Below are 17,885 nucleotides of genomic sequence, written 5' to 3' on the forward strand. Positions count from 1 at the left end.
ACTACCTCCATACAGTGAGGATCACTACCGCCATACAGTGAAGAACACTACCCCCAAACAGTGAGGGACACTACCCCCATACAGTGAGGGACACTACCTCCATACAGTGAGGAACACTACCGCCATACAGTGAGGGACACTACCCCCATACAGTGAGGAACACTACCGCCATACAGTGAGGAACACAACCTCCATACAGTGAGGAACACTACCTCCATACAGTGAGGAACACTACCCCCATACAGTGAGGAACACTACCCCCATACAGTGAGGGACACTACCCCCATACAGTGAGGAACACTACCTTCATACAGTGAGGGACACTACCTCCATACAGTGAGGAACACTACCTCCATACAGTGAGGAACACTACCGCCATACAATGAGGGACATTACCGCCATACAGTGAGGGACACTACCTCCATACAGTGAGGGACACTACCTCCATACAGTGAGGGACATTACCGCCATACAGTGAGGGAAACTACCCCCATAAAGTGAGGAACACTACCTCCATACAGTGAGGAACACTACCCCCATACAGTGAGGAACACTACCCTCATACAGTGAGGAACACTACCCCCATACAGTGAGGAACACTACCCCCATACAGTGAGGGACACTACCTCCATACAGTGAGGAACACTACCGCCATACAGTGAGGAACACTACCGCCATACAGTGATGAATACTACCGCCATACAGTGAGTGACACTATCCCCATACAGTGAGGGACACTACCGCCATACAGTGAGGAACACTACCGCCATACAGTGAGGAACACTACCACCATACAGTGAGGAACACTACCTCCATACAGTGAGGAACACTACCTCCATACAGTGAGGAACACTACCGCCATACAATGAGGGACATTACCGCCATACAGTGAGGGACACTACCTCCATACAATAAGGGACACTACCTCCATACAGTGAGGGACATTACCGCCATACAGTAAAGGGACACTACCCCCATACAGTAAGGAACACTACCCTCATACAGTGAGGAGCACTACCTCCATACAGTGAGGGACAATACCCCCATACAGTGAGGAACACTACCCCCATACAGTGAGGAACACTACTGCCATACAGTGAGGGACACTACCCCCATACAGTGAGGAACACTACCCCCATACAGTGAGGAACACTACCGCCATACAGTGAGGGACACTACCCCCATACAGTGAGGAACACTACCGCCATACAGTGAGGAACACTACCTCCATACAGTGAGGAACACTACCTCCATACAGTGAGGAATACTACCCCCATACAGTGAGGAACACTACCCCCGTACAGTGAGGGACACTACCGCCATACAGTGAGGAACACTACCCCCATACAGTGAGGAATACTACCCCCATATAGTGAGGTACACTACCCCCATACAGTGAGGGACACTACAGCCATACAGTGAGGGACATTACCCCCATACAGTGAGGGACACTACCTCCATACAGTGAGGAACACTACCCCCATACAGTGAGGAACACTACCGCCATACAGTGATGAATACTACCGCCATACAGTGAGTGACACTATCCCCATACAGTGAGGGACACTACCGCCATACAGTGAGGAACACTACCGCCATACAGTGTGGAACACTACCAACATACAGTGAGGAACACTACCTCCATACAGTGAGGAACACTACCTCCATACAGTGAGGAACACTACCGCCATACAGTGAGGAACACTACCGCCATACAGTGAGGGACATTACCGCCATACAGTGAGGAACACTACCTCCATACAGTGAGGAACACTACCGCCATACAGTGAGGGACATTACCGCCATACAGTGAGGGACACTACCGCCATACAGTGAGGAACACTACTGCCATACAGTGTGGAACACTACCACCATACAGTGAGGAACACTACCTCCATACAGTGAGGAACACTACCTCCATACAGTGAGGAACACTACCGCCATACAGTGAGGAACACTACCGCCATACAGTGAGGGACATTACCGTCATACAGTGAGGAACACTACCTCCATACAGTGAGGAACACTACCGCCATACAGTGAGGGACATTACCGCCATACAGTGAGGAACACTACCTCCATACAGTGAGGAACACTACCGCCATACAGTGAGGGACATTACCGCCATACAGTGAGGGACATTACCGCCATACAGTGAGGAACACTACCTCCATACAGTAAGGAACACTACCCGTCATACAGTGAGGAACACTACCTCCATACAGTGAGGAACACTACCCCCATACAGTGAGGAACACTACCGCCATACAGTGAGGAACACTACCTCCATACAGTGAGGAACACTACCTCCATACAGTGAGGAACACTACCCCCATACAGTGAGGAACACTACCTCCATACAGTGAGGAACACAACCGCCATACAGTGAGGAACACTACCTCCATACAGTGAGGATCACTACCGCCATACAGTGAGGGACACTACCCCCATACAGTGAGGAACACTACCGCCATACAGTGGGGAACACTACCGCCATACAGTGAGGGACACTACCTCCATACAGTGAGGAACACTACCGCCATACAGTGAGGAACACTACCGCCATACAGTGAGGGACACTACCCCCAGCAGCTCCGTTCCAATCAGCGACACAGGCGTCATGACGTCATGCGCCTGTGTCACTGTGCGGAGCCGCGGCTCACAGGAGAGCCGCGTGAGGACGGGACCCGCGCGCCGAGGGAGCAGCTGCCTGCAGGTGAGTATGATTATTATTATTTTTCATGTATTTTCATTAATTAAATGTGGCCAATAAGGGGGAGTGGGGAGGTGTCATTATCGTGGGAGGGGGGGAGTACTGTATACATTCTATGTGGCCATATTTGTTGCATACTGTGTGTGTGTGGGGGGAGGGGGATGCTGTATACATTATATGGATATTATGGGGACAGAATTGTGTTATACTGGGGGGGGGGGGGGGTACTGTATATATTTTATGGGGCCAGAATTGTTTTATACTGGGGGAGGGGGGACTGTATATATTTTCTGGGGCCAGACTTGATTTATACTGGGGGAGGGGGGACTGTATATATTTTATGGGGCCAGAATTGTTTTATACTGGGGGGGGGGGGGGGGTACTGTATATATTTTATGGGGCCAGAATTGTTTTATACTGGGGGGGGGGGTACTGTATATATTTTATGGGGCCAGAATTGTTTTATACTGGGGGGGGGGTACTGTATATATTTTATGGGGCCAGAATTGTTTTATACTGGGGGTGGGGTACTGTATATATTTTATGGGGCCAGAATTGTTTCATACTGGGGGGGGGGGGGGGTGTGTGCAGTATATATTATATGGGGCCAGATTTCAGCTGGGGGGCTGTATATGGGATACAGTATATTACTAAGCTGGGGGGGCTGTATATTAGGGGGTGCTATATATTCACATTGGTCAGGGGAGCACTGTATGTAAAATCATGTAACATAATAACAGAGTGGGATATATTAATTATAGGATACCATAGATCATTTAAACCAAATGTTAGGGGGTCTGTATTAATAAATTGGGGGTGTTGTATATTGATTGGTGCTGTGTATGCTATAATTTCAGTAGAAATATACATGAAGGGATATTTTATATGTGGGGAGAGTGCGGTCAGTTGTGCTGTGAGGGGTATATAATATTTAGGAGCGCAGTGTTGTTATCCAGGAGACTTTATACTGTAAGTGACTGTGGTATTTTTAGGGACGCCGGGTGGAGATGCTGCATGGAGCTGAAGACATCTGCCAGTGAATTCAGCAGTGATACGTCATGGATTGAAGAAATTGAAGAACCAGGAATAAAGTCCCCCTGATGGAAGAGATTGTCATCTATAAGGTACTAGAGGACACTAATGACTCCCAAAACCTGTAGTCAGTAACACAGTGTCAGGGAGCTGCCTGTGACGATGTTAGTTGTTAGTAAAGTTTTCAACATTTACTTAACAGGGAGCGGGGGGGGGGGGCAGCATTTTAATATTCGCCTCAGGCAGCAAATATGCTAGAATCGGCCCTGAGTGAGGGACACTATCCCAATACAGTGAGGGACACTACCCCCATACAGTGAGGGACACTACCCCCATACAGTGAGGGACACTACCCCCATACAGTGAGGAACCAGTATTACAAATCAGATAAATAGCCAAACCTCATCCAGTGGTTCTTTCTTATTGTATCTCTACTGTGGCACCTCTGGATTTATAACAACTAATCAATGAAATTACTGATCAAGATTATTCCCTGTCCTTCAAATGCTTCTGAAAACAAATAGACCAGGTTCAACCAGTTCCTGTTATCATCATACATAGATGAACATTACCTGCTCAGACCGTTCTCCATGGGGACCACCTCCAGGCTACTTACAGATTGCTGCCCCTAGTTTGTTAATGGACTGATCTGTTTCATTTCTGGAATCTGTGGTCATTACCCACTATACTACTGTGTAGAATAGCTTGCAAAAAGCAAAGAACAGTATGTAAAAAAACTAGATTTTTGTCTAATTTACTGTGTTATATATTGGTTTATATAAAATTGTTTCCATCACTTTTCAAATATATTTCCCAGTATCTTTTTTACACATTAATATCCCTATCCTAGGACCTCCAGCTATCATGAAGATTAAAGTGAAAGGGGCTAAGCTTCTGAACCAGACACAACCATACATCTGTGGATGTCACTTTTTCAGGTACTGCAGGGAAGGGGCTGCCTAAAATCAAGTAATCAGCAATAAATACATCCATGAGTTATTCCCCCGACAAATCTAAATAGCCTTAAACAGTTATCTTCCATCAAAGTAAATCATGAGTTAAACAAGGGACAAATACTCATATATCCAGGTACTGTGACAGTGTTACACCTCTTATATTTGTTATCCATTGCCTCCTTCCTTCAACTTTTAAAATTATGCTAATAAACCAGTAGGGGTATGGAGGGCGTTATCAGAGACCCTCAGTGTTGTAGCTTCACAGGCTGTATAAAGGTTAGGATCAAGCACTCCGGTATGCTTCAATATACGTTTAATATCTCCAAGTTGTGAAAATACAGCAATAGTGTATGAAGTTTTGGCCTGTATGGCCTTTGTCAAATACAAGGCAAGATGAAAAGACAGGTGCTTTTAGATGGCGCTAGGGATCGTGCTACTGCACGCCATGGAATGCGCTCAATGCACTTTAGCGCATTCCACGGCGTGCAGTAGCACCTTTAAATGTTTTTAAATGATGATAGATCAGGACTTTTGGGACACGACAATACCTTCCTTACATGTTTAATGATTGTTAGTGTTTATTCATTTTTATATCAGTTCTAGGCAACGGAGGGTAATTGTAACTTTTATTTATTTAAATTTTTTTACATATTTTTTTAACAGTTTTTTCTTATATATTTACTACTTTTTAGACACCCTGGGGTACTTTAACCCTAGGCCAGTGATGGCTAACCTTTTAGAGCCCGAGTGCCCAAACGTTAACCAAAAGCCACTAATTTATTGCAAAGTGCCAGCACAGCAACTTAAGCAGTAATTTATTTCTCCTTGTTCTTTGACAACTTTCAATCGTTCAGCCTCCTAAAAACACCAACGCAGTTGAAAGGAGTGGGGCCAATTCACCTATGATTGTAGGAAGATTCTCCAGGAAGATTCTTTGAGTCCTGTCTGGTGAACTTCATGCTGGGGTGATGGCCTGGGTGCCCACAGAGAGGGCTCCGATTGCCACCTCTGGCACCCGTGCCATAGGTTCGCCACCACTGTCCTAGGCTGTCTAATGGATCCTACCATATACTGCTAAACTACAGTATAGTAGTATATGTCGATCTTGCACATGATCTGTTACAATGGGGCACATTTACTTTCCTGTCTGAGGAGTTCACCCAAAGTGCATTGTTCTGACAATAATGCAAAGTTCTGCGATATCCTGCTTCTGTTGCTTCCCCGCCCAGGTCCGACGGAGTTCACCTTCTTCTTCCTGGTGCATCTAAGTGCTTGATCTTGCGACACAATTTGAAAGTTAAATCCTGCGCTCAGTCCAAATCAGTCGGATCGTCCGACGGTCCGTCCCCCGATTTCTGTTGCATTAAAAAGCCAGCGCAGCTGCGCCACAATCCGATTGTGTGCGTCACAATCCCCAGTTAAATATCTGTCCCAGCAGCGCAAATCCCGAAAAAAGTCGGAAAACTAGAAGAAAGTGCAGCCACGGGACTTTAGTAAATAAGCCTCAATATGCCACTGGTACATTGTGACAGATCTTTAGAAAGATCTCTAGATCTTGTGAAGACCCTAGGCTGTCATAGCAACTGATCGTCACTCCCCGATGACGTCATGGGGAGTGACTGTTACATGCTGTCTGTTACATCCTGCCGACAGCCGGTGTTAGCAGTGGGCGTTTGCTTTATTATGCAGCAAACACCCCATGTGTATGAAGAGGACTGAGCCTGTGTGCCCTCTTCATACACCCCATGCCACACCATGACCTTGATCACAGATTGTTCTAGCTTGTGGTAATTCAGGCAGCTTATTTAGGTGCAAAACCAAAACTAGTGTGCAACAACTGTGATACATCTGGCCCACTGTCTTCTGCTGCACAAGATTTAACAAAGTGTCTGATGGTGAATGGTGAATCTGGCATTCTATGACCAAAGAAATGTATCCTGTAATTTTCCTTTATTAATTTTCCTTCCATAAATTAAAGTCAGGGGAAGCCCACAAGGTACTTTCATATTTCGTTAATAAAGAGGCAATAAAACGTTTTAAACACAGCCTCCCCATCCCCTAGTGCCACCTCTGGCACGGGGGCCAGAGGTGGCACTCAGGGCTCTATTTTTAGCCACCCAAGCCATCAACACAGAACTCCACATAGAACTCAAAGAATCATCCTGCAGACCCAAGCAACTCAAGAAATGATGCTCTCAGTGCTATTTTAAAGCAACACTTTCTTGATTGCTTGGGACTGCAGGAAGAGGTAGAACATTCGGAAAGGGAGAATTATCTTAAGAGCTCCTCTAGGCCTCACATTTGTTCCTGTACAGCGGGCTCATGGTGAGATGCTACAACATTAGTCCAAATTTACCCTTCTTTACCCAACAAAAACTAGCCAAAACAGACAGAGATAAGATGAATGACCCCAATTGTGTATGAATGGATTTATGACTTGAAGAATGTTATGCTGAGATCTAAGGTGTTCAATAATGTTGAGTGTTACTTGTGATGGAGGTGTAGTGGAATGACAACAAGCTGACACGTTTTGCCTAATGGCTATCAAGTCATGATTCTTCTGATGGACAGAGGTCTCAGCTACATTCTTACTATGTCACAATTTGTCAGGTTGTATTCACACAAAAATTAGTGGCAGTAGCTTCTGCTACACCAGGCAGTATATTAAATTAATTCTTTTATTTATATAGCACACTCAGAAGAGTTTGTATGTTCTTTCTGTGTTTGTGTGGGTTTTTTCTGGGTCCTCCGGTTTCCTCCCACACTCCCAAACATACTGGTGGGTTGATTAAATTGTGAGCCCCAATGGGGACAGGGACAGATTTGGCAAGCTCTATGTAGCGCGTATATTACGCTGGTAGATGATTATTACTATTATTACTATTATTATGTAGACTTGATAAAATTGTAGCAAACCATCAGCTTTCAGAAGTTGCATGTTATGTAAAACTCTGAATGTAAACCAAAAGGTTACAATTCACTCATTGTTTACATTGATTTTGAATAGTGTTAAACACGATATATATTAAAACATTATTATAGAGAGATAAAGCTTCATTTACTTACAATTTCTGCTCAATGCGGCTGTTTTGTGGCCGCCATGGGACTACCCCAGGCCAGGGCACCCTGACCGACAGGTGATTTGATCCTATAAGAGTAACAGTGGACAGAGTTCGCCAATATAGATACAATGCAAATATGATATGCAACATAAGTACTAAACTGATCAGCATCGGCAGCTGCTGCAGAAGCTCTTGGGATATCAGTCATTATGCCTACATCCTAAATTAGGTAACTTCACTCATGTTTACTCGATATTCTGGATTGAGTGGAATAAAATGTAGTGTTGCAGGAATTTCACGTCTGGTGAACCGGCTGGAATGTGTTTTATGTACATGTTGTCATGCAGGTTGTCTGTGCCCTCCCCCATGACCGGGTATATAATACAGGACAGGGGGCTACTCATTCAGCTCATCCTCCTGCACAGTCTTTTCTTGTCTGGTCTCTTCTGTCCTCAAGAAAATGATGGAGTTCTCTACCCGAAGCATCAACCAGGGAAATCGATTTAGTGTGGTTGGCACACGGCGGGCACAAAGTGTGGCAGGAGGAGCTGGCAACATTAGAATGTCTTCAGCCAATGTCTCTATGGCCAGTGTGAGAGCCCCGGCATTTAGTGAGGGCCTAGATGCCGGCTTCTTTTCTAGCAATAGCAAGGAGACAATGAACAATCTGAATGATCGTCTGGCTGCCTACCTGGAAAGGGTAAGTACTAATTCTCATAGTCGTGGTAATTCATGTATGGTTGGCAATGCCTGGGCATGGTGTGTCACTTCCCACTTCCATTTATCTTTCTAAACTGAACTGCTCTAGGTACCATCAGAGTCACATACATTAAATTGCATTTTATATGAAGAGCAAAGGGTGTAAAGATGCAGCCATGTGTGGTCTATAAGGAAAATAAAAAATACATTATAGGTAGTGGGCCTGGTACAGATATTTCCGTTTTTTGATTCTAAGACACCAACACAAATATTTACAGATAGTAACAAAATTTGCGCTTAGTTAGTATTACTGTTTATTGCTAGGTTCGCTCTTTGGAACAATCTAATAACGACCTGGAAATGAAAATTCGTGAGTTTTATGAGAAGAAGGCCACCGTCAGCGCTATTGACACCAGTGGATTCCATGTGACAATTCGCAACTTACGGGCTCAGGTAATACTACATCCATTGTTATTGTATCCTTCATCGATTGCAAGTATAATTATTTCTTGTACCAAATGTTACCACTAGATGGCAGCGTAATACATTTTTATTACAGTAACATAAACTAGTTTGCATTATGTTTTATTGCTTTTTAGGTTTGTTTTTGCTAATTTAATCACCAATTTAACTCCTTCTATGCTAGATTGCAGAGACCACCACTAACAACACCAGGCTGGTATTGCAGATCGATAACGCAAAACTGGCTGCCGATGACTTTAAGATGAAGTAAGTTTATTGCATTGTGTTTGCAAATTTATAATACAGTTAAAAAAGAAAAAGTGACTGATAGGTCTTATAGTTAAGACAGTAGACCAGAGCGCAAAGACTGTTCTTTTAATGTTAATCTTTTGCCTTCTAGACATGAGACAGAACTGGCCATGAGGCTTGGAGTAGAAAAGGACATAACTGGGCTACGTAAGTTCCTTGATCAGCTGAGTCTTGAGAGATGTGATCTGGAGCTGCAGATAGAAAGCCTGAAGGAGGATCTGATCATTCTGAAGAGGGACCATGAGGAGGTACATCATAGTAGTGTTTAGTTGGGTCCACCTTGAAACTTCCTGTAATTTTTATGAATAATTTGTTTCTACTGTGTAGCTTTTATGCTTAGATTTTCTCTTGGACTTCCTTATTTTAGGCACTGGCTGCTCATAAGGTACAGAATGGAGGAAATGTCAATGTAGAGGTGGACTTTGCTGAACCGGTGGACTTATCTAAGATCCTTGCAGAAGTGAGACAGCAATATGAAGACATGGTGGAGAAGAAACGCCAGGAGATGGAGATCTGGTACCAAGCACAGGTTTGTCGGCTGTTAACAAGAGAGGACTTAGCATTAAGGTAAACTACCTAAGTCGCACTTATTCCTGATTTAATTTTTTATGCTGATAGAATGAAAACCTTTATAAGGAAGTTGCAGTGTGCCAAACCAGTGTTGAAACCTCTAGCAAGGAGATCACAGAACTGAAACGTTCATTCCAGAGCCTTTCTATTGAGCGACAGTCTCTACTACACATGGTGAGTCTGCAAGTCCTCCTGTACTACCTATAACTAGAAAAAGGGGTGCACCAGCCATGAGGCGGGTTGAGGCTCTTGCCTCAGGCAGCACCACCTGCAGCAAGAGGTGGAGGGGGAGCATCAAGATTGCAATTAACTACTACAAAGCAGGACCTTCCCCTTAAAATAGTGTCTCTTTATACCTGATGTCAGCAGGCTTCTGAATGTGGACTCCCTTCCCACTTAAAATGATACATATTTGGATACTCACACATGTTAGTCACAATCACACATTTATACACTCATGCATACACATATAGAGTATATACACACACAGTGCTATATACAAACATACAACATATATACACACATACAGTATATACAGACACCATACAGCATATATGTATCACATATATGTTATATACATATTTTGCTGTACAAAGTGCAGAATAATATGTATATAATGGTTGACATCCTCCACTCTAGTGTGTCTGGTTCAATGATGGGGCCCCCTGACACTGCAGGCCCCATAATGGCTGCTGCGGCTGCTACCACTGTAGTTACGCCCCTGAATGTCAGAATCAATGTAAGACACTGCATGAAGAACCCACTTAATAAAAAAATAACCTGATATATTACTACAGGATGGGGCAGAGGGAAACCATTCTATAGCTCACCTCAGGCAGGACAGAGTTTAAGTTCCCCCCTGATTAGACATATATTCTAGACATCATCTCTAGGGTATAATAATGGTTCTTCATTTCAATCTTCCAGAAACAAGCTATGGAGAGCACCCTAGCAGAGACAAACAATCGATATGGATCTGAACTTGTAAAAATCCAGAATTCCATCTCTCAGATTGAACTTGACCTCCAGCAAGTGAGGTCAGACTATGAACACCATTCTAGGGAGTATGCATTACTACTTGATATCAAGACAATACTGGAGCAGGAAATTGCCACCTACAGGAGACTCCTGGATGGCGAAGACTCAAGGTAAAGAGTTGGAAACACGCACTGCGTTAATGTTATTTATTTTATAGTCGTTTATGTCAATTCTTGATGTAGATTTTTTGTCTTTACTGTTACATTCACATATTAATAGTTTGTAACTTTGTTTTTTTCAACAGCATCCTATCTGCTACACAACTGGAAACAAATAAAAGTAAGTATCCATCATCTACAATGATATATGCAGGTGGATCCATCGATACAGACCTTGACAATATTATGTATTAGAACTGAAAGATATCATTATGTGGCTTCTTAAATAGCCACCAACCTTTCCACAAACATTTCATAGATCAATGGTACAAGTAAATATACAAAACTTTGTCATATAATTTATTAGAGCAAAGTGTTTCCTTATCCACTTCTTTTTTCCTTCCATCCCTTAATAAACATTGAAATCTAACCTGAATCTTTCTTGCAAGAGAAAGATGGACTATATCTTACAGAATTAAGACAGAAACCTAGAGGTTATAGAGGAGCACTGGTTGGGGGAGAGAGGTAGAATACAGACAGGGATTACTGTAGCCAAATAATATATATATCTCACCCAAGTGCTTTATTCACGTAAATGTTAGGCCTCATTCACACAGCCGTGTGCTCACCCAGACCGGATACTGGGTGTAGCTCAGGTCCGGGTGGAGAAGGGAAGGGGAGTGAGCACTCCTGACCCCTCCCCTCTCAACTGAAAGCCAAGCTTGGTCACAGTGCAGTGAGATTCCTTGTTTTTTGGCCACAATGTGAATAGGGCCTCATTTTATATTTCTCCAAACTATCTTGTATAAACACGATTATGTTTCTGAGGGTACGTTCTCCTTAACTGTATGCAGTCAATGTATAGGAGACATAAAGTATTTCTCACCAGCTCAGACAGAACTAGAAATTGGAGCCAGAGCCTTCAGAAGGAAAACTGCTGAACAATAACTAATATAAAGACTAGCTAAACCTTTAAAGCTATTTTCTTTAATTCAGAAATGAATAGAGCAGTTGGTAATAGTAAACTGTGTAATATTCTTCATTAAGTAATTCAGCTTCTCTGTGTCATGGGTCTGCTCTTCTCCTACAGTGAGCGGTTAAGAGCCATTCCCCTCAGACAGACGATTAAGGCCCTTCCACACTTGCGTTGCAGATGTGTCAGAGTTTGATCAGGGAGCGATCAGGGTTTGGTCAGTGAAAAACTGACATTTTGCCTCAGAGTTCAATCAGTTTTCAGTCAGAGTTTGTTCAGTGTCTCAGTTTTTCACGTACATTTTCAATGCAATTTCAATGCGTTTTTCACGAGCAGATAATGTGCGTGAAATGGACTCAGGACTGAGCTCTATCTTTTCTATGGCAGTTGATGCGTGAAAAACGCATTGCACTTGTATTGGACTTGCATGTGTCTCAGAGTGCGATGCGTTTTTGATGCATCTCCATAGACTTGTATGGTGCATTTTTCACGCGGGTGACTTGCAAAAGTAGAGCATGTCAAGATTTAAACGCACGTTAAAAAAAACTCACATGTGTGAGTGAAAAAAATGCAAGTCTGAAAAATCCCATTGATTACAGTGGGTCAGAGTGCAATGCAAGTTCTGCGCGTCAAAAGCACACGCAGAGCACGCGCGTGAAAAACGCAAGTGTGAAAGGGGCCTTACTCCTTCCATACCTAGACATAAGACTATCCAGAGACTATCTGTAAAGAGTTAAGTCATTAGGAACATTATCTGTTTTTTATTTGATCACCTGCCAGTGTCGTATGCATACCTGGGGGGAGGATTATTTATCATGTTCTCTGCTCCGCTGCCCATGAGATTTAATAAATGATTGTTTGCTCTAATCGGGATTTTGTTTTGAAAAAATCCCCAAAAAGTCTCAAAAATGCATGAAAAGTCCATCACATACACCAGCAGGGGACTGGAGTGACTATCTGGCTTTGCACGGTGTTGTACGACTTTGCACTAGCAGTAGTTCTATGTTAACACCAGATGAAGGAAATCCTCAATGAGACTTTTTTATGCCAAAAAAGTCCAGGTAAACCAATGATAACCAACATGGAGTTGATTTAAATAAACTGCTATGATAAGGAAAGGGAAGAGGAAAAAGGACACAGGAACATATTTCTTTAATAAAGATTATTATAAAGTTTACCATTATTATTTGCACTATTGATTTCTAAAATTTGGTGGAAAGTGTAGTTAATCTTAATGTAGTAGTTAATTCCGTATATATTATTTCTGCTATATTACATGACAGATCACTTCTTACCCGGAACATTTGTTTTTCCTTCAGATATCAAAATTGTCAGCAAGGAACAAGCAGAAAGTTCTACCACAACAAGTCACGACTGTCAGGACGATTGTCGAGGAAGTGGTAGATGGAAAAGTGGTGTCCTCATCCTCACATGAAGAAAGTCTCAGACAACAAGGCAAAAGTATCAGGGAGGAGATATTTGGTCTTTAAAAGTGATGAACTGGAATCAATAAAATCTCTGAGCTGCATCACTGCCTATTCAATGGGGCAGATTTATCAAGCTGTCTGAAAGTCAGAATATTTCTAGTTGCCCATGGCAACCAATAACAGCTCCCCTTTAAAATATTCATGACCATTGGTAAAATGAAAGCTGAGCTGTGATTGGTTGCCGTGGGCAACTAGAAATATTCTGACTTTCAGACTGCTTGATAAATCTGCCCCAATGTGTTTTACTGGGTCACAAGTTGTCTTAAAGGGAACCAGTCGTGCATTGCACTTGCATGTATCTCAGAGTGCAACGCGTGTTTGCTGCATCTCCATAGACTTATATAGAGCGCTTTAAAAAAAACAACAAAAAAAATGGTTTTATTGACAACAGTGATGCAGAGTGTCATGCGGCTATACATTTCCAGTTATAAACATACATACTATTCACAATTACTTGGGCATTGTAGAAAGCAGAATGTAGCATTTCCAAAATGTTTCCCGCAGTGCATATAGGTATAAATTGCAATTTCCAAGTCCAGCACAGCACTTGAACTATTAAATAGACATTAAACAAGTAAACAATAAGATATCTTGGAAAAAAAGAAAACATCATATACAAAATACAATAAACCTTAACCCGTCAACACACTGGGGCAGATTTACTTACCCGGTCCATTCGCGATCCAGCGGCGCGTTCTCTGCACTGGATTTGGGTCCGGCCGGGATTTATTAAGGTAGTTCCTCCGCCGTCCACCAGGTGGCGCTGCTGCGCTGAAAAGCGCATCGGAACGCACTGGAGTTCACCGGGCCGGGCTGAGTGAAGGTAAGCGCAAGCTCCGCGCCAGATTTTTTTTTTTAAATGCGGACGTTTTTCTGAATCCGTTCGGCCACGCCCCCTGATTTCCATCACGTGCATGCCGGCGCCGATGCGCCACAATCCGATCGCGTGCGCCAAAATCCCGGGGCAATTCAGGGAAAATCGGCGCAAATCGGAGATATTCGGGTAACACGTCGGGAAAACGCGAATCGGGCCCTTAGTAAATGACCCCAATGGGGCTCATTTACGTCGGACTTTGCATGTTCTTTTAGGCGAAAACTTCTTACACAGGTATTTAAGAAGTGTCTATTACATCCTGTAGCTAATGCCTTTTTCTTAGTTTTGGAAAACTGTGGGGAACACATGGACAATGATTAATTTTATATCTGGCTGTCCATTATGACTTGCCAGTGTCTCATAGAAAACTATGGAGTCTGAATGACTTTTGCTGAATCCCATAGGCATGACCCCTATACATAGATGGAGATAACTTAATACCTCCAAAGGATATTTTATAACTATACAGCATTTTAGTGATATATTAACTCAGACCCCATGAGGGAGATTTATCATGCGATAGCCGCCACCCTTCCCCCCCTTGTTGTGACGGATACATCAAGAGGCTTAGGCTTAGGTATCCACCAAGTGGCCGTGGAACAAAACTACGCCATGTCGGACCTGGCATACTTTTGTGTAAAAACCAGAAAACAAAAGTATGTTGTTTTTTCAAAGAATGCAGATAGAATCGCAAAAGTATTGCAAATGGGGGGAGTTATGGGGGAGATTTATCACTGCTTCTGGAGTAGACACAGTGATGAATCTCCCCCCCAGGGCCGGATTATAGGCGGGGCTCCCGGGGCTCGAGCCCGGGGCCCCCACCATTTTGCCCCCCAGGGGGCCCCCACCAGATCGCGTCCCCCGGTCCCCTCAGCCGCCGCCCCCTTAATCGTCTGGCCTCGGCACACGTCACCACCTCCACGGATATCCCCTTGCATGTCTTGCCCGCCCACCTGTCCGCCCCCCGGCACAAGTTACCGCCTCCCTGCCCTTCAGCTCCATGGCCGAGCCATCTGCCCCCTGCCCGCCCATCCCGCAGCCTTACCCTGCATACCCCCGCCGCCCACCCCCCTCCTGCCCGAACAATCAGTCATCCTCTGCATCTCCCACTCCTCCCCGCCTGAACATTCAGCCGTCCACCGCTCCCCCCCCCCCCGCCGGAACATTCAGCCGTCATCCAGTCCACCGCGCCCCCCACCCCCGCCGGAACATTCAGCCGTCCTCCGCTCCCCGCGCGCACCCCCCCCCCCCGCGCCGGAACATTCAGCCGTCCAACGCATTCCCCCCCCGCCGGAACATTCAGCTGTCCTCCGCTCCCTGCCCGGAACATTCAGCCAGGGCCGGATTAAGGGTGGTGGGGGCCCCTGGGGGCAAAATCTGGTGGAGGCCCCCACTGAGTGCAGCGTGCATACACGTCCTCCTGCTCACTATCCACTATCCCCACAGTAACACAGCTACATACAGCCGCCTCGTCCCCAGTAACACAGCTACATACAGCCGCCTCATCCCCAGTAACACAGCTACATACAGCCGCCTCGCCCCCAGTAACACAGCTACATACAGCCACCTCATCCCCAGTAACACAGCTACATACAGCCGCCTCACCCCAGTAACACAGCTACATACAGCCGCCTCGCCCCCAGTAACACAGCTACATACAGCCGCCTCGCCCCCAGTAACACAGCTACATACAGCCGCCTCATCCCCAGTAACACTGCTACATACAGCCGCCTCGCCCCCAGTAACACATCTCCATACAGCCGCCTCATCCCCAGTAACACAGCTACACACAGCCGCCTCACCCCCAGTAACACAGCTACATACAGCCGTCTCATCCCCAGTAACACAGCTACATACAGCCGCCTCACCCCCAGTAACACAGCTACATACAGCCGCCTCACCTCCAGTAACACAGCTACATACAGCCGCCTCATCCCCAGTAACACAACTACATACAGCCGCCTCACCCCCCAGTAACACAGCTACATACAGCCGCCTCACCCCCAGTAAAACAGCTACATACAGCCACCTCATCCCCAGTAACACCACTACATACAGCCGCCTCACCCCCAGTAACACAGCTACATACAGCCGCCTCGCTCCCAGTAACACAGCTACACACAGCCGCTTCATCCCCAGTAACACAGCTACATACAGCCGCCTCACCCCCAGTAACACAGCTACATACAGCCGTCTCATCCCCAGTAACACAGCTACATACAGCCGCCTCACCCCCAGTAACACAGCTACATACAGCCGCTTCACCTCCAGTAACACAGCTACATACAGCCGCCTCATCCCCAGTAACACAACTACATACAGCCGCCTCATCCCCAGTAACACAACTACATACAGCCGCCTCACCCCCCAGTAACACAGCTACATACAGCCGCCTCACCCCCAGTAACACAGCTACATACAGCCACCTCATCCCCAGTAACACCACTACATACAGCCGCCTCACCCCCAGTAACACAGCTACATACAGCCGCCTCGCTCCCAGTAACACAGCTACATACAGCCGCTTCATCCCCAGTAACACAGCTACATACAGCCGCCTCGCTCCCAGTAACACTGCTACATACAGCCGCCTCGCTCCCAGTAACACAGCTACATACAGCCGCCTCGTCCCCAGTAACACAGCTACATACAGCCGCCTGGCCCCCAGTAACACAGCTATATACAGCCGCCTCGCCCCCAGTAACACAGCTACATACAGCCGCCTCATCCCCAGTAACACAGCTACATACAGCCGCCTCACCCCCCCAGTAACACAGCTACATACAGCCGCCTCACCTCCAGTAACACAGCTACACACAGCCGCCTCACCCCCAGTAACACAGCTACATACAGCCACCTCACCCTCTGTAACACAGCTACATACAGCCACCTCACCCTCTGTAACACAGCTACATACAGCCACCTCACCTCCAGTAACACAGCTACACACAGCCGCCTCACCCTCTGTAACACAGCTACATACAGCCACCTCACCTCCAGTAACACAGCTACATACAGCCGCCTCATCCCCAGTTAAACAGCTACATACAGCCGCCTCACCCCAGTAACACAGCTACATACAGCCGCCTCACCCCCAGTAACACAGCTACATACAGCCGCCTCATCCCCAGTAACACCACTACATACAGCCGCCTCACCCCCAGTAACACAGCTACATACAGCCGCCTCGCTCCCAGAAACACAGCTACATACAGCCGCTTCATCCCCAGTAACACAGCTACATACAGCCGACTCGCTCCCAGTAACACTGCTACATACAGCCGCCTCGCTCCCAGTAACACAGCTACATACAGCCGCCTTGCCCCCAGTAACACAGCTACATACAGCCGCCTCACCCCCAGTAACACAGCTACATACAGCCGTCTCATCCCCAGTAAGACAGCTACATACAGCCGCCTCACCTCCAGTAACACAGCTACATACAGCCGCCTCACCTCCAGTAACACAGCTACATACAGCCGCCTCATCCCCAGTAACACAACTACATACAGCCGCCTCACCCCCAGTAACACAGCTACATACAGCCGCCTCACCCCCAGTAACACAGCTACATACAGCCACCTCATCCCCAGTAACACCACTACATACAGC

General features: G+C 45.6%; 1 protein-coding gene across 1 annotated transcript; it reads left to right on the top strand.

Moving 5' to 3' along the window:
* Positions 1-8,195: 8,195 nt before the first annotated feature.
* LOC140064451 (keratin, type I cytoskeletal 47 kDa-like) lies at positions 8,196-13,434 on the top strand. Its single transcript, XM_072111380.1, is given in 10 exon segments — positions 8,196-8,463; positions 8,787-8,915; positions 9,109-9,191; positions 9,325-9,481; positions 9,601-9,762; positions 9,852-9,977; positions 10,731-10,951; positions 11,086-11,120; positions 13,232-13,275; positions 13,277-13,434. Coding segments are annotated over 10 exon segments (1,323 nt in total). The 5' UTR covers positions 8,196-8,223; the 3' UTR covers positions 13,403-13,434.
* Positions 13,435-17,885: the final 4,451 nt, after the last annotated feature.

The sequence above is a fragment of the Engystomops pustulosus genome, chromosome 6 (genome assembly GCF_040894005.1).
Source record: "Engystomops pustulosus chromosome 6, aEngPut4.maternal, whole genome shotgun sequence".
NCBI classification, from domain to species: Eukaryota; Metazoa; Chordata; class Amphibia; order Anura; family Leptodactylidae; genus Engystomops; species Engystomops pustulosus.